At 41.3% G+C, this 20,342-nt stretch overlaps 1 protein-coding gene across 2 annotated transcripts; it reads left to right on the forward strand.

Moving 5' to 3' along the window:
- Positions 1 to 5,299: 5,299 nt before the first annotated feature.
- panx3 (pannexin 3) lies at positions 5,300 to 9,913 on the forward strand. 2 transcript variants are annotated; one of them, XM_036523014.1, is made up of 5 exons: positions 5,300 to 5,483; positions 7,008 to 7,150; positions 7,533 to 7,747; positions 8,514 to 9,256; positions 9,852 to 9,913. In XM_036523014.1, the coding sequence occupies exons 1-5, from the start codon at positions 5,300 to 5,302 to the stop codon at positions 9,911 to 9,913; spliced, it is 1,347 nt and encodes a 448-aa protein (XP_036378907.1). The 2 variants fall into 2 exon arrangements, with proteins under 2 accessions (XP_036378907.1, XP_036378906.1); XM_036523013.1 differs by lacking the exon at positions 9,852 to 9,913 and having other exon boundaries at positions 8,514 to 9,348.
- Positions 9,914 to 20,342: the final 10,429 nt, after the last annotated feature.

Raw genomic sequence — 20,342 nt, forward strand, 5'->3', positions numbered from 1 at the left:
AAATAATGGACTCTGAAAGGGTTCTGTCAATTTTATGTGAGGGATTTACAAACTGTGAAGGATATTTCTGGCCTTTTTTGTGCTGAACAATCATCGAAAAATCGAATTACCCTTCTTTGATGTGACATTCAGAAGCGGGAAAAAAAAAAAGAAAATCTGTTCTTGGATGTTCATTGAAATTGTTCTCTGTGAAGTCTGTTCCTCATAATTGTTTTATTGATCTCAACTTGCTTTTTGAAATTTTCTTTCCAAAGCAAGTTATAAATAGGGACAATTTTTTTTTGTTTGTACACATTGTTGGCATAACCTATTGTGTTTCAATAGAATGTTTTTTATTATTAAAAAAGAAATTAATCTGTTGCTTCGGATGTTCTTTATAAGTCAAGCACGCAAGACTGGACATGCCATAGAGTGTGTTGTGCATTTGTTCTGATGTTTGGTGGTATCAAACTGACAGAAAGTGCTATGTAAATGTATTGTATAATTACAGAGAGTTCTGTGAGGCAAGCAATGCAAGCTGTATGGATTCACATGAATATTTTTTTGAAGCTCACCACACTCAGCATGGCTGTATAAGACTCAGAAGGCCCTGCTCAGGGTGATGTACTGTATCTGTACCATGCCAGGCACAAGTAATTATTACAAACCACAGATATACACTATCTACTGTACTTCAGCAATCACTATGCAAACCACAACAGTGGGGTGAAGTGATATGCATTTTTGTTCACTAATGGTCAAAAAGAGTTTACGTCCCTCTGGCCCTGAGCTCTTTACAGGGCCAGCACCAACTCCTTTCATTTAGAAGGGGGGGGGGGGGGGTGGTGGCTGGCATCAGTTCTTGATAACGGACACAGTAGTCTATGTTGTTCTGATCCGCCAAAGCTGCAGCCTCCATGCAGTGCTCCAGTTTGTTCCCACACGATTGTCATCCATTGGTCGTCCTGCCCCGTCATCCGTTAGCTCAGCCCCTACAGCGTATTGGACCAGTGTGGCTCTCCCAAATGAAGACGGATGGTGTTGTGTGGCCCGACATGATTAAAATGAGGCCATCGTCAAGATTGGCAGGAAGAGTTTGGCAAAGCTTAACAGCTTTCCCACGAGCGCCCCTTGCAGATTACAAGTCCTGCTTCTCCGCTACGGCTTCCTCGTTGCGCAGCACTCTCTAATCTTGGCCATTCGCAAACAGGAGGTCACATTTTCTTAATTACGCGCCCATTAATAAGCCGATTAAGCCCGCAACTCTCTTGCCATTTTTATTACATTTATTGCATATTCTAATTCCTTTTGATGCCAACACTTTATGGATTATGTGATTTTCATTTGTTTAGTTATTTGGCAACACTGCACTCTAGGAGTTCTTAGCAGAGATAGAAGGCAGCTTCGTAAGCACTGCATTAGGCATTTAGAAGTCTTTTCAGTGTACATTAGGCTATTTAGAAGTATCTGTGTACATCTGCGTCTGCCTGTTACAACTGATATAAAGTGTCGCAGGTCATGACACACTAAGATGTCAGGCAGCTTCTGTGGCATTATGATGCTACTGGTAACGGGTGGCTGTGAAAGTTTACAAAGGAACATGATTTATTTCTTTTCAATGTTGAAACCTTAGAGTAAAAGGATGTTTTTTGTGTGTATGTTGTTAACTACATTGCTATAGCACAGTAGGATAGGTATTCATGCTGAACCCGTTTATTTGGTTTGATATGTACAGTCCTTTTATGATTTCCTAAACTACCTCAGACTACGTAACCCTTGTACAATGGCCAGAATGTAATTCTCCACCTCTCTGAATGTCTGTAGATGGTAGCAATTTGTGTCCACATTGCGCTTTACTGTTACTCATTCTTCAAATACCACTCTTGATCAGACTACAAACTCTAAGCAAAGGTCTACTCTACCTTTTTTTACACTAAGTTGGTTTGTCTCTTAGAACTGTAACTGACATAAATGTTAACAGTGCACTTGCTACATAGTAACAGGGTAATAGGGTAATAGTAATTCATAGTGCCCAGCTTCATAGTGCATTGTGGCGAATACTTTCATCTAATGGCATTAAACAGAAAAAGTAATATTGTTCACAGATAATGAATTTTATTCCAGAAAACTCATTTTTATTCACATCCATTTGGTTAGTATTTTCTCAAATACTTCTCTGGAATGGATTAGGCTGACAATTTCTTTAGTCCTTTATGACATTCTGGCAGTACGGTTGGGGGGAATTTTTTTTACCAGTCCTCCCAGCAGAATTGCATTAAATCCTTCAAATCTTTTGATGTTTATTTGTGAATTGCTATTTGTGAATTTCACGAATGTTGAATTGGATTCAGGTCTGGAACCTTTTGGTTATGAGCCCTACACTGCCACCATGTCCATGTTCATACTGCTTGTCAGCAGAAGAACCAGGTTCCTGGCAAACATGTCCCAGTTTGTATTGGAGGTTCCAAGTCTTAACACGGACTCTAGGACTTGTGGATGCAAAATGACCACACAATCTGCATATTTCACAGCAGTCTTTTTCCCCACAGAAAATTCACCTTTTGTGTGCGAAATATAATAGCATATTTTAAAAGCCCAATTGTCATTTCACCTGAGCAATGCCACACTCATGCAACTGACTTCAGATGGTACTTTTTGACACTTTGTATCCCCAAGATGCCTGTTTTGGAGGTATCTGTTACCTTTGAATTTATTTTTTCTTCCTGGCCTACTTGTCTCACAGCCTGTGGTAGCCAGCTATACTTGCATCCCCTTCCTGTCAAGATTACCACAATACCAACAAGTGAAAGTACACCAGAAAACATAAATTGAGCTTTTTGTGAAATTTCATATAGCCATTTTCCAGCTGGTGAGGTCAATAACTGAGGTCAATAACCATGTGCCTGCAGTCTCGGGAGATACAATATCTCTGACCTTAACCATGACAATGCATGGTGCTAGTTTATTCCTTCTGTGTACTTCCTCCTTTTATATCCTTGGAATTACCCGAAGCCTTTGGGTTTCTGTATATAGTTCCAGACACTTCCTTAAAGCAGAGCTTTGAATAAATGTGACCCTCCTGTTTTCTGGAATGAAATGTATTATTTGTAACAATATGAATCTACTTTCTGTAATGCTATGAAGGCTGAGACATAACATTTAAAATATATTTAGAAGAAAAATTATTTAATAACAATAAAATGAATACATTTTAACAAGACAGTACATGGTGTACATTTTTAGGATATCAACCTGTTGATGTTTTGAAGGCTTTTTTGGAAATTGAGAAATCCCCCTAAAAACCATCATATTGAGTTATAAATCAGGTGTCATTCATCAGCAGTCACATGTTTGATAGGGGAATACCACAGGCTGACATCAGAACATGAAAACATCATGGAATGATGCTGGAATGGGTTTGCTTTTCAATGTGAATACTTAATAAGCTGTGTAGAATGGAGAAATACATTAGCATGTTCAGTTTTTCAGTGAAGTGGCCCTTGAATGAATGTGTCGTGTCCTATGCGGTACACGTGAAGGCATAATATGCATGAACAATGTTTTGCCAACAATCGTTGGCAGCTGGCACAGTATGTCAACAAATATATTATGGAAGACATAAACGTGAAAATTTGCTCATATCCATTACTTGAAGAGGGCAAAGCATACTGTGATCAGATTGCAGAAACATTATAGAGCAGTTGTAGGTTGAAGCGCTGGTTACAGTACGAAATATAATGTACCATAAATATAATGTGTTCTTACAGGGCAAGAAAACAGCAGCAGTAACCTCATTCACAACCAATAGAAGCAGCATAATATTTTGCTATGGCTAAATCAGCTTAAGAATCACAGAGCTAATGATAGACACCTAAAGAGACTTTAAGTAATATGGGCACAGAGAGGAATGCTGTGTTGGCTCTCAGTGCACCTTTAACCAGGGAGGTCTGCCACAGGGAACTGAAAAGAAGAAGCTGACCATTTTGACGGCCTTTATCATTTCCCCCTGCTGAAATGCCAAGGTTATGGCACAGAGCATGCTGCAGGAGCCAGGAGAATGGGGTACTGTGGAAGGTAGAGGCAGCTTGAGGGTGGGAGCTGCAGGTCTCAAAGCCTAGCAGTGCTGTAATTGCAGCGACGGGGACTTCACTGTAATTCTCCGACTGCATCTGAGCAGCAGGTCTGCCCAAGGGCTGGAGCCGCGGTGTGTAAAAATAGGAGGGAAATGACAGAATTGGGAAAAGCCACAAGTGCTGGTGCCCTGTTTGAAGCGGGTGGGTGCCACCGCGCTGATGAGCATGTCGGGGACCCCGGCCAGGCGGCAGGGCTTTGCTCCCTCGTCACCACGCAGTCTGGTCCCTCCGGTGCCGACCCGCAGCCATCTGGGCCTGGCTGCGCGCACATCCCCTCTAATTATGCTCAGGCCCGGCCCAGTCCGGGCTTTCTTTGAGGAAGGGCTTCCTGGACTACTTAAAGCCCTCGCCAGCATCAGCCGAGCCTTCAGTTTGACCATTTCAGCACTGGACTGAGATTCTGCAGGCTGCTGGCAGGCACAGGACAATCAAAGGTACCATGGGAATCACCTCTATGTTTATTACATCGTAAACAATGTGTAAATGGTCAATATGAATGGATAGCCATTTACTTCCAAATTCATAGCAGTATCATTCCTATGATTTAGATACGATGTGACATAAATTATGCATGACATATGTATCGATTACCATGTGCTAATCTGAGGTGTTATGCGATACCTGTTCTTGGAAGACAGAACTTTTAGTGAGATTATGATCAATGACGTGTGTTAGAGGACAGGAGGATGTAAGCAAGCTCTGATATCTGTAATTTGATTTTGGATGAGATGGCTTGGAGGCTGCGGTGGGTTAATTTTTTATGTATTCAGATTTGCTAGAAAGGTGAAGGAATAATTAGTGTAATTTTGAAATGAGCACCTTGATAAGTTGTGTGATAGCACATAGATGTGTAATTGATAGAGATGTGCTATTTTGCATTGGGGATCATGAGAGAGCAAATTCTGAAAATCTATGCATCCAATTAACGGAACTCATTTCACACAGGGTTTTGAAACAGTTTGACACTGAAATCAGGTTATGGATCTAAATTGTTGGAACCAAATTACACTTGAGTGTGTATGTGTGTGTGTGTGTGTACAGCATTGGCTGAACCTTAGTTATTACAAGTTCAAAATTCAAATTCCACTGTTAATTCTTAATTCTCTTTTATTACAGTGGGCAAATCTTTAAGATGTAGTTCTGTTTTTCTTTCTGTGTCCCTCCCCTGGCATCCTCCAGCCGTCAGGATGTCCATTGCTAACACGGCCGCCCAGGCCATGCTATCAGATGCCCTGCTCCGAGAGGGCGCAGGGGACAACCGGACACGCTCCCTGGAGCTGGAGCTGCCCCTCGACAGGGTCATCAAGTTCATCTCTGTCGGTCTGCCCCTTCTGCTTGTTTCCATGGCGTTTGCCAGGGAGATCTCTTTGGGTAAGCTTCCTGCCTCTCGGCCCAGCCATTCATGAAAGAGTCGTGGGAATTAAAGGGGTGCCTTTCTGTGGCCAATCAATGCCCAAACTTGGGTCTTAATTACTTTATGGGTGTCACTGTTTGGACAGGGACCTCAATGGGTATCAATCCGCTGCTGGTTAAGAGGTATCTCTGAGTCCTTCAGTTCAGTTGAGCTCCAGGACAAGGAGCCCACATCTCTGCATGCACTGCACTGGGATCAGTCCTTACAAATGCCTCTGGGTGGGGCAGTGATTAAGAATGTTGTGGGGGGCCTGACAGCAGGGTATAATTAAAACCAGCCTGAGTACTATCTGTAATCTTCTTGGGGTAAAACGGGTGGATCTTTTAATTAAGGGTGGTATGATTAATGACACTTTTTGGGCTCCCTCCTATCGCTCTGTTTGTTTATGTATCCTGTTAGGTCTAGCATTTGATCACAAGCTCCTGACTCCACTTCAGAGATTTGCACTGTTACAGCAACAGCTGGGGGAAGTTTAGCGTGTGAACACTGAATAGATGTGGCATATGGGGTTGCATAATCATGTCAACAGACACGTTAATGAACAGCAATGACAATAAGCAATGATAAAACAGCAAGTATGTAGGAGAGAATGTTTTATTGGCCAGACTGCTGTTGCCTGTCAGTCACCAGGGGGAGGAAGCTTTCTGTCTCTCTTGATGCATTATATCTTGCATGTGTGTGTAAATATAGTGCTCTAAGGGAAAGGACACAGTGGAGAGCAGAGTCTTTAATGGCAGTGGGTGTGGACACTTTGCTTGTACTGTAAGCAAATTGTGGGTTTGGTGTAATTCTTGGACGGGGTTGTCGTTGATTAAGCTGCCCATAAAAATAGGGCTCTTGTTAGCATCTGAGGGTTTCTCCCAGTTTCCTTGGAAGGGGAAGGCACACCCGCCCGCCCGCCCAGCTCGCCTGATTCTGATGGTAGAGGACTAGAAGGGTGTGACCGGTTTGTCTCTGTGGTTTCACCATCTGCATGGTGTACAGTTAGCCAATTCCAGAAAAAGAACCATGCGTTCAGATCCATCTAGGGTGGGTCAATGAAAAATTGAACCTAGGGAAAGGGTTTGGTTGGACTTCGTAAGTATTCATAAATAAGCCTGGTACAGACCTTTCACTTGGTGCATGCTGGTTATGTGCTTGCAACACTCTCTTTAGGATAGTTCACTCTTTCAATAAAAATTTAAAGCCAGAACGAGGCACATGGTTTAAATGATGAAAGTTGAATGACAAGGTCTAATGTTTTTTTGGGGGGAGGATGACTTTGGTTCCCTTCAGCTGACACCCTTTTAAAAACACCTGGCACTTCAAAAAGAATCATATACTATAGAAAAAAAAAAAACAAAGAAATCTGGCTATATTTCCCTTTAATGAGTGATGAGGAAACTGCATGTTGTGTTTTACTGCTGAGCTCCCAATGCAATGTGAACAAGCTTTCATCAGCTTTGCAGCTCTAAGTGCGCTGCTTGTGTTTGTTACTTCAGGTCCACAGATCAGCTGTTTTCCTCCAAACAACTTCACCGCCAAGCAGGCCAGCTACGTGGACACATACTGCTGGGACTCGCTCATGCACCATGAGTTTGACAGTGATGGAAACTTTGAGGAGCGCTCGCTGTGGGTCCACAAAGTAAGCGCTAACCACTGCAGCCTAACCACCACTTCACCATAAGACAGTGCTTTAACTCAGCCAAGTCTTTTTCCTCCTCCTGAATTCAAGCATTGTCATTTTAGCTTAAAGCTTTGAGGATAACAATCACATTGTAAATCTGGCATAATCTTTGAATAGATTCCAAATGGTAAAAAAAACTGAAATATTTTATATATAGTCAGTATGATTCTGTACAATGCTACTTTAAAAGGAAAAAAAAAGTATTCAACAGCCAGTCTAAAACAAAACATGTATTTGTAAATCTGGGTATAAAAAGCAAAGTTTTGCTGGGCTCCTGTCTAAAATCACATTACAATAATTACATGTTGCGCCATGTGCTCTACCATCCCACTCCATTCAGATGTTCCCATACTCCCTACTGGCCATGGCGGTGATGATGTACCTGCCGGCTCTGATCTGGCGTTACCTGGTGACTCCCTACCTGGGTTCAGACCTGCTCTTCATCATCGATGAGCTGGACAAGTCCTACAACCGCTCAGTCCGGCTGGCCCAAAGCATCCTGGAGCTTCAGCAGCAAGCTCCCGACCAGATGGAGTTCCAAGCCGAGCTGCAGAGGTCAGAGACTTGAGGCTTTAGCCAGGGTTTGTTCTGCTGTTTGACAAAAAACCTGTCCAAGTGCATTGTTTGTGTCCCGCCACACGAATGCACTTAGAAATAAACAAAAACATAACCAGACAGACACTCCATATTGTACATGCTGTATCTCTGCCACCCTTAACAATGCCAAAGCTGAGCCCTGCAATTCTGCAATTCTACAATTCAGCCATTTCTTCCCTGTCCCCATAAGCAATCACGCCTTCAGGTTTCGTCCAAAGCGGCCCATATTTTTTAGTCACCCTTGTTCACACAGACATACAGACTATGCGTGTTTTTGGCTCAAAACTCACACATAAAATGTTTTACAACATACAAGCCTGATTCTGAAATAACCAAGCTTGTTTCATAGAACCAAATGTTTTTGAGTTTTAAATGCTGTGTGTATCTTTTTACACAAAAAGTGCATCTCGCAGATGATGGCTTACCGTACTTGTTGTTTCAGTGGATAGTCCCTCCATTCCACTTCAGTTATTATTAAATCAGTTCATTATGGGGTCACTTTTAATGTCTGAAACATTATGGTGGAGAGCACATGAGCTAACATTTGAATCAAAACATTTGTTGTATACCTAGTTACCAAAATCACATCTCAGCACAAGAGAAAATAAGACACTTTTTAGGCAAGAACCTGAGATCATAATAATGTCTAGTTTTGTTTATAGCTTGTTGTTTTAAGAGGAGAAATCCTAAATGAATTTGACTGAAACGGCATTGAATTCCACAGAGCTAAGCGGAAACGCTACTTTGAGTACCCCCTGCTGGAGAGATACATGCAGTGCAAGCACCACTCCTACTTCCTGGTCAGCATGCTGTTCTTGCGCGGCTTCCTGCTGCTGGTCTTCATGTCGGCCTCCTGCCTCTACCTGGTCTACTTCCACCTGTCGGCCTTCCTCCAGGACGAGTTCAGCTGCTTTGTGAGGACGGGCTTGCTGCGGGACCAGCCCTGGGTGCCCGAGCTGGTGCAGTGCAAAATGACCGGCCTGCTGGTCTTCCAGGTCATCAGTGTGGCCAACGGCGCCATCTACGTCCTGCTGGCCCCCATCATCATCTTCAGCCTGCTGCGCCTCTTCTGCTGGGACACCACCTTCCTGTCCCTCTACGAGGTGCTGCCCTCGCTGGGCCTCATCAGCGGGCACAAGCTGGGCTGCCCCCTCAACGACCTCAACGTGCTCCTCCTCTTCCTGCGTGCCAACGTCTCCCAGCTGCGCTCCTACGGCCGGCTGCGGGCCATGTGCTCGCTGGCGCCCGCTCAGCTGGGGCGGGGCCGGGGCAAGGGTGGGCGGGGCGGGTCTGAGGAGGCGGAGGAAGCGGCCGAGGAGAGGGAGGAGCTGGAGGAGGAAATACGGGAAGCAAGGGAGGAGGGCAAATACAACCTGGTGGATATCATGACCGTCGTGGGTGGGGCCAGAGTCAGCGGCGTGAACTGCGTGGACCACAGGCCCCTGGTAGAGGAAAATTTGAGTCTTGGTACCGTAACCCTCATCTATGTCCTCAAACGTATAATACTGTTGGGCATTTTTGTTTATATCATATGGGATGTTCAAAAAATCATCAAATGACCCATCAGTCACACAATATTATATTTCCACATTACTTCACTTAGTAATTTAAGACCACTGTGAACTGTGATTAAGAAAGTATGACGTAAAATATTATTTATATGGCAACTTATGATACTTGTCATTAACATATATATGTATATATATATGTGTGTATAAATATCGTCTGTCCTTCATACAGTATTACCTTGTATTGCATGACAGGAAATAAAATAATACTATGTAGCCAACATTCATAGTTTTCTCTCAGTTTTAGAAATGCTTATATTTATCAAGAAAACACTGTCTAAATACACAGTTTTCTATTTCTACATTTGAATTTAAATATTATGTAACATAAACAGAGTGATGTAATATAAATGTACCTTGATGGCAGTTAAAAGGAGAGGGGGGCAAGTATTTCTAATTCTAAAAGAGGCTTGAAGGAAATGGCATTGGTAAATGACATTAAGCATAAACTGCCAGTCCTCACACCCCTAACTTCACTCTCTGTCTTTTCACAGAGCACTGTAACCACCAGGGGTACCATGAATTGAAGGAGACACCGTCATGTAGATATGCCTAGACCCACCCCCCCCCCCCCCCCACCAATGGACTGACCCAGCAAAGGGAGGTGGTGTGTGGCAGGGTAGCTGAAATGTCAATAGGACCAAATCGCTTCACCCAGGGGGTGCAGATGAGGACTAAACATTTCCCAAAAGCCTCCCTTAGAATTAAAATCCTGGGGGAAGTAATGACAATATACATTTCATTTTTCTTACGGTTGTGGAGCCACCCTATTCCCACTTGAATCTTTTCTATCTTATGAAAGACTTACTTGATGTTTTTTATATATATGTAACCATGTGAAATAAAGATGTATTAAGCTCTTCTTAAGGACACTGTGAAATACTAAGCTTTCTTTCAGGAGTTATGAAGGTGCATATTTTCTTTCTTAACACCAACACCCCAACACCCATTGCTTGTTTATTCACTAAAATACACCAAGGAAAGGTTGAATGATAAAATGAAGAGTATTACAATAAAAGTGCCAAAATTGTCTAGTTTGTCTTTTAACATATTGGAATATGGCATGTTGCATCAGTTTGGAATTCTGTCATTCCAATTAACAAAACATTCTGCATAAGAATGAAAAAGAAACTTGCAAAATTCCTTACTCAAAGTGTGACATGCTATAGCTGTTAGACTGAATGGACCAGAGACTACACTCCATTATTTATTCACACATTGAACACTGTGCACCTCATGCATGCACCAGTGTATAGCCAGACCTACTGGAGAAAATAATGCACACCATCAATGCAATATTTCAGTCACCAGAGGGCACTCTTAACATGTAGTTGCCGATGTACATTCAGGGCCAAGGTGAATATTTACAAAATGTTTGAAAGAAACAAGTGGCAATCAGCAAAATAACAGTGGGTTCTTTCCGCGGGTCCCGAGGGTTGTCTCTATGACCCAAAGTGAAAAACAGGTGAGAAATGTTATAAGAGTATTTAGAATGTCTCATTTTAAAGGCGACTGCCCGCGTCTCTGTCCCATGCTGATCCTCTGAATTAAACCTAAAAACCTCATTCACACCTGCACCTCAGTGCAGACAGAGGGGCAAGACAATGCACAATTCATAAGCTGTATTCACAGCCTCCATTCTGGCTCTGTTTAAACTGCTGTCACCTCTGCCTCATATCACCTCCAGTCCTTCACCATGCCTCCCTCATGGCCCTCTTACTGAATGCTGACCCCACCCTGGCCTGGATGTGATTAAGGGCTCAGAGTGGGCTTTTATCAGAACCTGCTAAATGGCAGGGGAGAAATACACACTCTGCTAGAATATAAAAATATCAACACCCACAAATCCAAATCCAAAAACAACCTAGTACAAACCAGCAGTTTCAAAGTCTTATTTATCATTAGTTTCATGACTGCTTACTCAGATGTGTGTTTCGTATTAGATATAAAGGAAGCACTTCCCTTCATACAATTTATATATTTAATGCAAGAAGTAGTAAATTTGTTCATGGATTGTTTCTATTTAATTACAGCAAGATACTGTAAACCTTAATGAGCATATAACAGCATGTCTACATCATGTAATACATACATGTGTAATGCAATGCTTATTTATGTAATGCGTAAGCCTCCAAATATTCTGCAACAGTTCCGGGTCTAGATGATTTAACCTAATGTAAATATAGGAAAATCAATGGCTTAGTATGATTATGATTATGATTATGTTTATATTTTTGTTATTGTGATACTTTTGTGTAATGATAAAGCCATTAACAATGCATTATAAATCAGGCAAAATAAACAATGTGATAAAAAAGTATGGCAGATAGAATAACTAGCGCAAAGCAAAGCTTTTTCTTTCAGAATTCAAGAGAAGTAAAGAGTAAATTGCCTCCTCTAGTGGCCAGAACTAGCAGACAACTAAGCCAAATGGATATGCAGGTAATCTTGGATCTGTGAATAGCAACGATTCTATTATGAAACGATCTTCAATCTTCAATGGAAATAGTTGTCCAAGCCCCGAGTCCCATGGCACGTGCACAGATTAGGTGTTTGCAGAATGGACCGACTTTCAGGTTAATTTCAATCCATTATGTTCGATATATTTTCTCCTTCATGTTACACTTGGTCAAAATGAATTCTGAGCTTTTAGCCATGACAGCACAGCAGAGCTATGCACAAACCTCAGCAGTCTCTTATTAACTGCAATAGATGAAAAACCTGTCTCCTCTTACACACAAAGTCCAGAAATGGACATGAAGCAGGTCTCTTGCACTCTATTCTATTCTACGATATTCAACACACCACAAGACTGGGTCTTGACCCCGATGGCCAGATTGGAGTAAAGCATTATTACAAATTAACTGCTGTGCAGCAAGGACCGACACCACTCACGGTGTGTCCTACTGCACCCCTGCCCGCCAGACCTCTGTATTTTCCTGACCAAGGGCCACTATGCATCTCCCAGGTGCCTGGGGTATGAGGTGCGTGGAATATTGCTCATAGACGAAAAGTTACCTGTGTTACCGTTCAGCCTGTTTTCCCGCAGTCAGCACACTGCGCGGCTGGGTCAACAGTCTGGCAAATTAGTCAAGAGGGGAAGCTGCAGTGGGGAAAAACAAGATGTATAACATCCAAGGAGGCCATCTCATTGCGTTCCGCTGCAAAAACTGCAGAGAGGAGACGTATTACCCTCACCTGCAGAACTGAGCACAGCAAAATTGGGAAGAGCTGCATCTGCTAGTGCAAGGGAAATTTCATTGGGTGATCTCTGCTGGAGCACTAAACACCAGCACAAAAATTGGGACTTCGGTGATCTTGTAACCAACTGCATAGGGGCAGCAAACCAGCATGCTCACTTGCACAGAGTTCTCATTCATAACACAGCGGACACAGCCAGCTGGGGATGCAAGGGAACAAGAAGGGAATTCCACAGGGAATTCGATACAAGGTCAAGCCACTCTGGCTGTCTGTAAAAGAGAGGAGGCCACCGATGAAGGCTTCAACCACATCCGGGCAACAGAACCTGGCAAAGGTCAAAGGTGAGATTCAACATGTCACTGCACAAATATCTTCCAAACAGACACCCTTCAGAAGTGCCCGGAAGGTGGGCGCCCCTCGAGTAGGGTGGGCTGCCGTTTCCAGGGAAGGGAGGTCCACTCACACAGATGTAAACCAATAAAATTGCATCCACGATCAAATGGGTCAAACGCGATATCAACAGGGGATGGCCAGGGACTCCATCTCTGTGACAAACAAAGAAATCCAGAAAAATCATTCACCCGAATGACTCCGATATGAGTCACGTCACTGCAAGGCTTAGCCAGGGTGTTATTTACACAGTCTGGCAACCTCCAGGGATGCGCCTCTGATACCAAGGGTTTCAATACAAAGGAATACAAGAACCCTCAGGAGACGGGCCAGATTTGGAAGGAAAGAGCTGAAGTTTCCATCTCCAAACACTGTAAGAGGAGGGAAAGAAACTCAATAACTTGCATTACAGATGCCACAGAAGGTGAAAGGTTCATCTTGAACGGGAGCAATTTTAGATTCAGCCCAGCTAGAGGCTGAAGCGGAAGCTCTCTAAGAGCATATGGAATGATTTCCAGATCCCACGAATCTCATCCTCCCACGTCTCCGATGAGCTTGAAAGGGTGCCTAGCAACCGAGATACTATATTTGCTGTATGTCTCATTGAAAAGACCAGCTTTCAGGCATAATGCTGAATGGAAGTTGAATGAGGGAGAAACTGATGGTAGCCTTGCAGTCTCCAGTCAACTGAAATTTGATAGTATGGTCACTATGCGTGGAGACAAGCCATTCCATCACCTAAAATAATAAGAGCATGCACCATTAAAGACAGCAGAGAATGAGCAGGTGGTTGTCAGGTGGGGTCTTGCCACATTTAAAGCTTTCCCTTTAATTGCTTGCTGGCATAGCCTATTATTGTAAGTAACTGAAAACATAGTCCAGAAATTAGGACATAAAGCTGCAAGATCATTCATTCAGGCTTGTTTCAGTAGTGTTCTGCATTGAGTGTATCCTTGTAAAATTGCCACCCTCTGATCTTGAATGATCTGATCTGATCTGAGTGATCTTTTGATCCCTACATCTCTGATGACACCAGATTTAGCAAATACATAATAATTTACCACAATAACAGTTTGATGAATATATTGTATACATTCACTAAACAATATTACCAATTCTACGTAATGCACAACTGAATGTTCTGGCTTCTTTCAAAATTTCATCTTCATCATCAAATCATCTTATCAGTGGCTTATGTTACTGGTCAGTATGAATGCACTGGTACTGCCAACGCACCACTAATAAAAGCAGATGAAACACATTACGAATAAACAAAATAAATGAATAAATAAATGAACAAATCAAGCATCTGTTCACACACTGACACGAGTCCACAGAGGTAACCAACTACTCGCCCTCAGAAGCCACACACCTGTATTTAAGCAGTTAATTGGTTACAAATGTGACCCCATAGCCAATGACTTCCTTCATTCGCATATGCCACATACACATGATTCCAGTTACTGTCTGAAATTAAATTAACAACATAGACCTGCTATGGATATGTCTGCCAGTGGAAACTGAGGATCCTTGCAATTATTCCACTTCACAGCCATTCATTACCATACAATAAAAAACATCATGATACTGATTACTTTACATCCTTTCTAGAGTCAGTGCAGTCACCTGCCATTCACAACTGTTTGATGGATATGCGCTGATCCTTCATTGTCAGTAATTACATTAGTGTTGGCTTGCATTACCTTGGGATTTGTTCAATGGTCTTCCTTAGATGGGCAGTGGAGAACTGGTTTCCATTGTACAAAGGCAAAGGTGTTCTTCAGAGCCAATTAAAAATAATGGCATGGATTCAAATATCACATGTACACAATTATGCCAAATGCTGGACCTTTGTTACATAAAAACGATTCATTAAACCTCTGCTCAATTGCAGTACGCGGGGATATTGGAAAAATACATATTCTAAAAGCAATCTGAAAGTGACCTTTCACATCAAGTCTGTCAGTGTGAAAGGGGGAACATGACGTTTTAGATGCACTTTAATAGGTTGACAAATTTATTAGGTTATTAAAATCCATTTCATTTTCACACCTCAGACCAAGTCATGGATTCACCCAGGTTTAATTACATTATACATATCAATGTGATTGTACTATTGTAATAGGTAGACAGACAGACAGATAGATAGAATTATGAATATATAAAAATGTTTTGCAAGCAATAGTGGCCTTTGAGAGTATGCAGTTATGGTAGACTGAAGGCTGTCTATGCTAACTTCCCACCAGAGGGTAGCATTGAGTCGAAAGTAACCAGGAGAGGTTGCATAGTAAAGATGCTTTTAAAAGAATCCAATACTGCCATCGTTATTTCTAAAACTCACACAAGACAAATCATTGAAATAAGACATACTGTAAATAACTGTCTTAAAATATCTTTCAGCAATAGGGCTGGCAGCCAGATTACAAAATCCCGAGGAACCAAGATGTTATCAGTGGGGCCAAAAAAGTCAAAACCACAATGTTTCATGGCAACAATAAAATTAGAAATTCTCAACAATGTTTGTTTTATAAAGCGCCAAAAAGAGGACCAACCTGCCAAATGGTTTCTAACAACATACAAATCACTTGGGATACACAAAAATGATATTTTCTGCTAAGCATCAACCCCATCTTCTTATTGTAACTTAATATGAATGTTTTGTTCAGTCGATGATGACGAATTATTTATTATTATTTATTATGCTAGCTGGCTTTTTAGTCCCTTAAGTCAGTTTGAAACACCGGCCATTCGACCAATAAAAGACCAGCCAGCGCTGACATCGGTGGTTAATACAGACCGTCCTTAAGCCAGTTTATCACACTCTGTAAATGTAATTTTGTTTTCTGATAGGAAAGATTACCCAAATAGATTACCGTTTAGCTTCCACCTTCGATTGCTCTCTCAAATGTTCTTTGAAGGCTCCCTTTGTAAATATGGGTGCCGAGGTGATCTGCACCGCAATCCACATTAAATTCTCTAATTCGAAACGGGTCACTTCTAACAAGTATTGACTGTAATGTGCCAGAGGGGCCCGCCTGGAGACTCCCTGGACCGACGTAGATGATTATCCAATCAGTAAGTCAATTATCCGCCCACATGCAGACACTCTCATTTCCCTTAGGTATAAGGGAGGGCAGGAATATCAAAACATTGCCTTGGCAGTGCGGCTTGGTGTGGCGTTTTCTCCAGCCTCCAGTTTTGTCTGACAATAATCTGTGTTAGCGAGTGCTGGCATCGCAGGTGGTCTCGTTCATGTCCAATTAAGACAACTGTCGGATCTGTTGTGGGAGAGCGGCAGTAATGGGATCCCTAGTGATGAATACCGCCTTCATGTTGAGCAACAATTAAATAGCCCGAGCAATGTTTACCCCTCTCCTGCGCGATAGCTTGTAATGGCCTCTTAATCCAGTGAAAGGCGAGTAAAACATTGAGGGAGTGCAGTTGCACACCAGCGTTGGTCGTGCGCCATTGATTACAGCAGACAAATGTCGTTACGACTGAAAATGGGAAGAAAATTCCGTCCATCGTGCCGAAACGCAGGGTACCGCTCAGAGCGGCAGTCCCAGACAAATCAATATTACTTCCCCTGTTTTTTGTGGATTGTTAAATGAAGACAGATGCCCAAATTAGAGAGTGGTGGAAACTGAATTTACTCCACCTCTCAAACTACTCTGCCTTTTTCAAAGAGTAATGGCACAAGTTTTTTTCTCAATGCAGAAGGCAGCAATCCCGCTTCGAAACATACGAAATGTTGCCTGAGACAAACTGACATAGCTTTCGAAATATTTCTCCACGGATGAAGGAAATTTATCAAGCTGCAACAGTGTCGCAGGAGTGCATACCATTTGCTATGGATTTACTGTTATGTATTGGGTTGAATTGCGAGCAGACTTTGCTGTCAGTCGGTTTCACATGAATATCTGTGTTGGATGAAATACATTACATTATTTCCTTCTTATATTGCTTTTATATTCTATATTGTTTGATTAGGTGACTGAATTTGTGACCACAGAATGGTGCTTAATCTAATTTACTTTAGCTTAATGAGAGATACTTAAGAAGGTTCTTATGCTATATGACAGAAATGGTAGGATCAGTGTAGTGTAATCTGAAAGATTATATTTTTAGGTTTATTCAGGTAAAGTCTGCATATGTGCCTACCCTTTATGATAGTGGAAGAGCTAATGGAAGATGGAGAAAGAAATAAGGATGGACCTCACAGCAATTTCCTATTTATTACATTTTCATCAAGTAGCAGTTGTAGCAGTGTTGTAATGCTATCTTATTTTAGCTCTTCAGCCAAGGAACTGCATCAATCATTTAAGCATACTGAGAGAGGCAGGGTTCATATTTTAAAGTTTTATTATTTTCATATTTATATTATGCTCATGCACAAATTTAACAGCCAAACTGTCCACTGATTTTACTCACAAAAATCATATAACATTCCAGTTTAGAATGAAAAATAATGCAAAAAATAATGCTGTAAAACTAAAACCCCATTTTTACACAATGATGAACATTTAATTTGATTAAAAGGGGCTGAAATAGACCTTTATTAAATTCTTAACTGAGCACAAAAAGTTTTTTGTTCAAGTAATATTTTTGTCAACAGTAGAATGCTGCATTTCTATGACATTACCAAGGTCAATAAAGTACAGTTTAGCATGTTTTTACCGTATGTAAAAGTTGCAGGCAAATTTATTACCATCAGGCCATTTTGACAATAACTTTCATGCAGTTGAACTTAATAATTAAAGGTTCCAGGAGCAAGGCAGACATAATGACACTGTGTGCCACAAAAAAAAGTCAATATCAGATAGCTAATCTCTTAAACTAAAATATCTTAAACGTTGCTGCTCTGATGGTTTAGCACAGAGCATTGCTGGTGACCCCACTCATCCATCGCACGCTCTCTTCAGTCCCCTTCCATCGGGGAGGAGATTCAGAAGCCTCCAGGCCCGTACCTCAAGGTTGAGGGACAGCTTCATCCACCAGGCTGTTAGGAAGTTGAACTCTCTTCCCTCCCTCAGCCATCTGCTCCAACACAGAACTGAAACCGAACCGAACCGAACCGAAAGGTTGCCGGTTCGATCCCCGCTGGGACACTGCTGCTGTACCCTTGGGCAAGGTACTTAACCCACAGTTGCCTCAGTAAATATCCAGCTGTATAAATGGATAACATTGTAAAGAACTGTAAACTATGTAAGTCGCTTTGGATAAAAGCGTCTGCCAAATGTATAAATGTAAATGTAAATGTAAACTTTGAACCCCCCCCCAATACTGAAGCCTGGACTATTCTCCACCCATTCCTACTCCCAACATTAATCACACACAAACTCACACAGATCTGCACAGTCACTTTACTTATATAACAGTCTACATCATATCCTGTGGAATGTATATTTATATTTTTATATTTCTACACCTACCATGTGCCTTGATGCCCTTGCTGTAAATATTTGTAGCTTGTTCTGTCTCTAATGTCACACATTTTATTTATGTCTGTGTGTGTTTATTGTATATCTGTGAAAATTCTTGTTCTTGTCTCTCAGTGTCACTGTGTTATGTTGAACTGTTGTATTGTCACCGTGGGCCTGAGAGAAACACAATTTCAATCCTCTGTATGTCCTGTGCATATTGGAAAATTGACAATAAAGTTGACTTTGACTTAATAACTTAAGAACATTACAATAGTGACAGCAGCTGTTTAGCCCAAATTGACTAATCATTTTTCTCATGTACAGAACACATATCATATATAAGCAGGAACTTTATTCTGTGTGCATTGCTATGTTTCTGTCCCTTAACAAATGTAGAAGAAACCACATTGTTCTGTCTGCTCTGTGTTGTAAAAATCACCCCACCTCTCAGTCTGGTAAAGGAGGTTCCTGCAGTAGCTACTTGTACACAATATGCAGAAAGTGATACTTCCTTTTCTATAGTGTAATGCAAGACATATAAAAACTAAACCACTAAAAAATTTCACACTCAGAAACAGAACATGACCAGCAAATTACAGTGCACTTGAATAAGTGCAGTCAGCATGAGTGTTCAATATGCAAGAACTGTGTCACACCTGCATAGATACAGAGAAGATAGATTGGAGGCAACATTCCACCCTGAATGAATGCACACATCATAAACCCGATGGTCTATAAAATTAAAGAAATTTCCATGATAGAACATAGACTATTCTTGTCCAATATTAATACTTAGCTAGGATACACCTGGCAGTTATTATACACCTGGCAGAGTGGAGAACCAGATTTATGGTTTTGGTCCACTGAAAAAGAGACACCAAGATCATAATATCACACTGGGTTGAAGATCAACTTTTATTAGTTCCCTTTTGTTTGTATGTAGCCATACATCAACTGTACTGGGTGCTCAGTATGATATCATATTATTTTAGTTATTAATATTGTCAATGTTATGTTACTGGACTGCTTGGAGTTGTATGCATATAAAACATGGTGAATGCAACATGCCCACATGACTATACAAATGGCTTTTTGGGACAAGTGCCCTCTAAGTTCTGGATTCAGATTTGAAAAAAAAAATCCTTAAATCCTGTTCCTTTCCAGTCCAGTGGTAATATTTTCATCCCTGCAATATGCTGTTTATTGATAGTGGATTTTGAATGAAGCCAGTGGATTTAACTTTTCTGTGTGTATTACAGATTTGATAGTGTCTCCAAAATGCTTGCTTGAATCTAGTAATTCAGACTATGAATGCATGAATATTAAGGTCTTTCAAGGCTGCAATTTCAAGCCTGCCGGTGGGTATCGACTTTCATAAATATAAATTTAAGCTTTGTGCAAGGTTTTAATCCCCGGCTTGTTCGGAGCAAACCAGGTCAAACATGTAGCATCCGTGAACAGTGTGATAAAAAGCAAACCACTGCATGTAGCCTCTGACTTCTTAACTGTAGCATGTTTTTACAGCATTGAAATCACTCAACAATCTCAGTATTTCAAGAAAAAACCCCTCTATATGCTATTATATAAAGACACCACACCCTATTAAGATTTATTAAAATGTGATAAGTGAGGAGTTTTAATAATTTATTTTTAGAGTTTGGTCCTGTGAGATTTTCACATAAAAATCTTAAGCCTATATACACAAAATGGTATTTACAGGTGTAAAAACCTCTTCTGTACAAATAAATAATACATGTAAACTTGTCAATTATTAATACAGTTCCTCATATTCACCATCAGGGAGTAGTGTAACACTTGGAAAGAGCTTTTTGCAGCAGATACTGACATAATGAGGGGCAAAATACATGGCCACAGAGACACTCGGTGCAAAGATGTGCATTTACCTGTAACAGTCTATCTAACTCTGTATGGCGTTCTGGCTGCCTATCACTCTAACTATACGCACACACA

This window comes from Megalops cyprinoides, chromosome 3, assembly GCF_013368585.1.
Source record: "Megalops cyprinoides isolate fMegCyp1 chromosome 3, fMegCyp1.pri, whole genome shotgun sequence".
NCBI classification, from domain to species: Eukaryota; Metazoa; Chordata; class Actinopteri; order Elopiformes; family Megalopidae; genus Megalops; species Megalops cyprinoides.

Excerpts from the sequence above, each read along its gene's own strand:
- panx3 (XM_036523013.1), top strand. The coding sequence starts at position 5,300 with ATGTCCATTGCTAACACGGCCGCCCAGGCCATGCTATCAGATGCCCTG. Across the intron at positions 5,484-7,007 it reads TGCCAGGGAGATCTCTTTGG|GTCCACAGATCAGCTGTTTT; the intron begins GTAAGCTTCCTG and ends TTGTTACTTCAG. Across the intron at positions 7,151-7,532 it reads GCTCGCTGTGGGTCCACAAA|ATGTTCCCATACTCCCTACT; the intron begins GTAAGCGCTAAC and ends CACTCCATTCAG.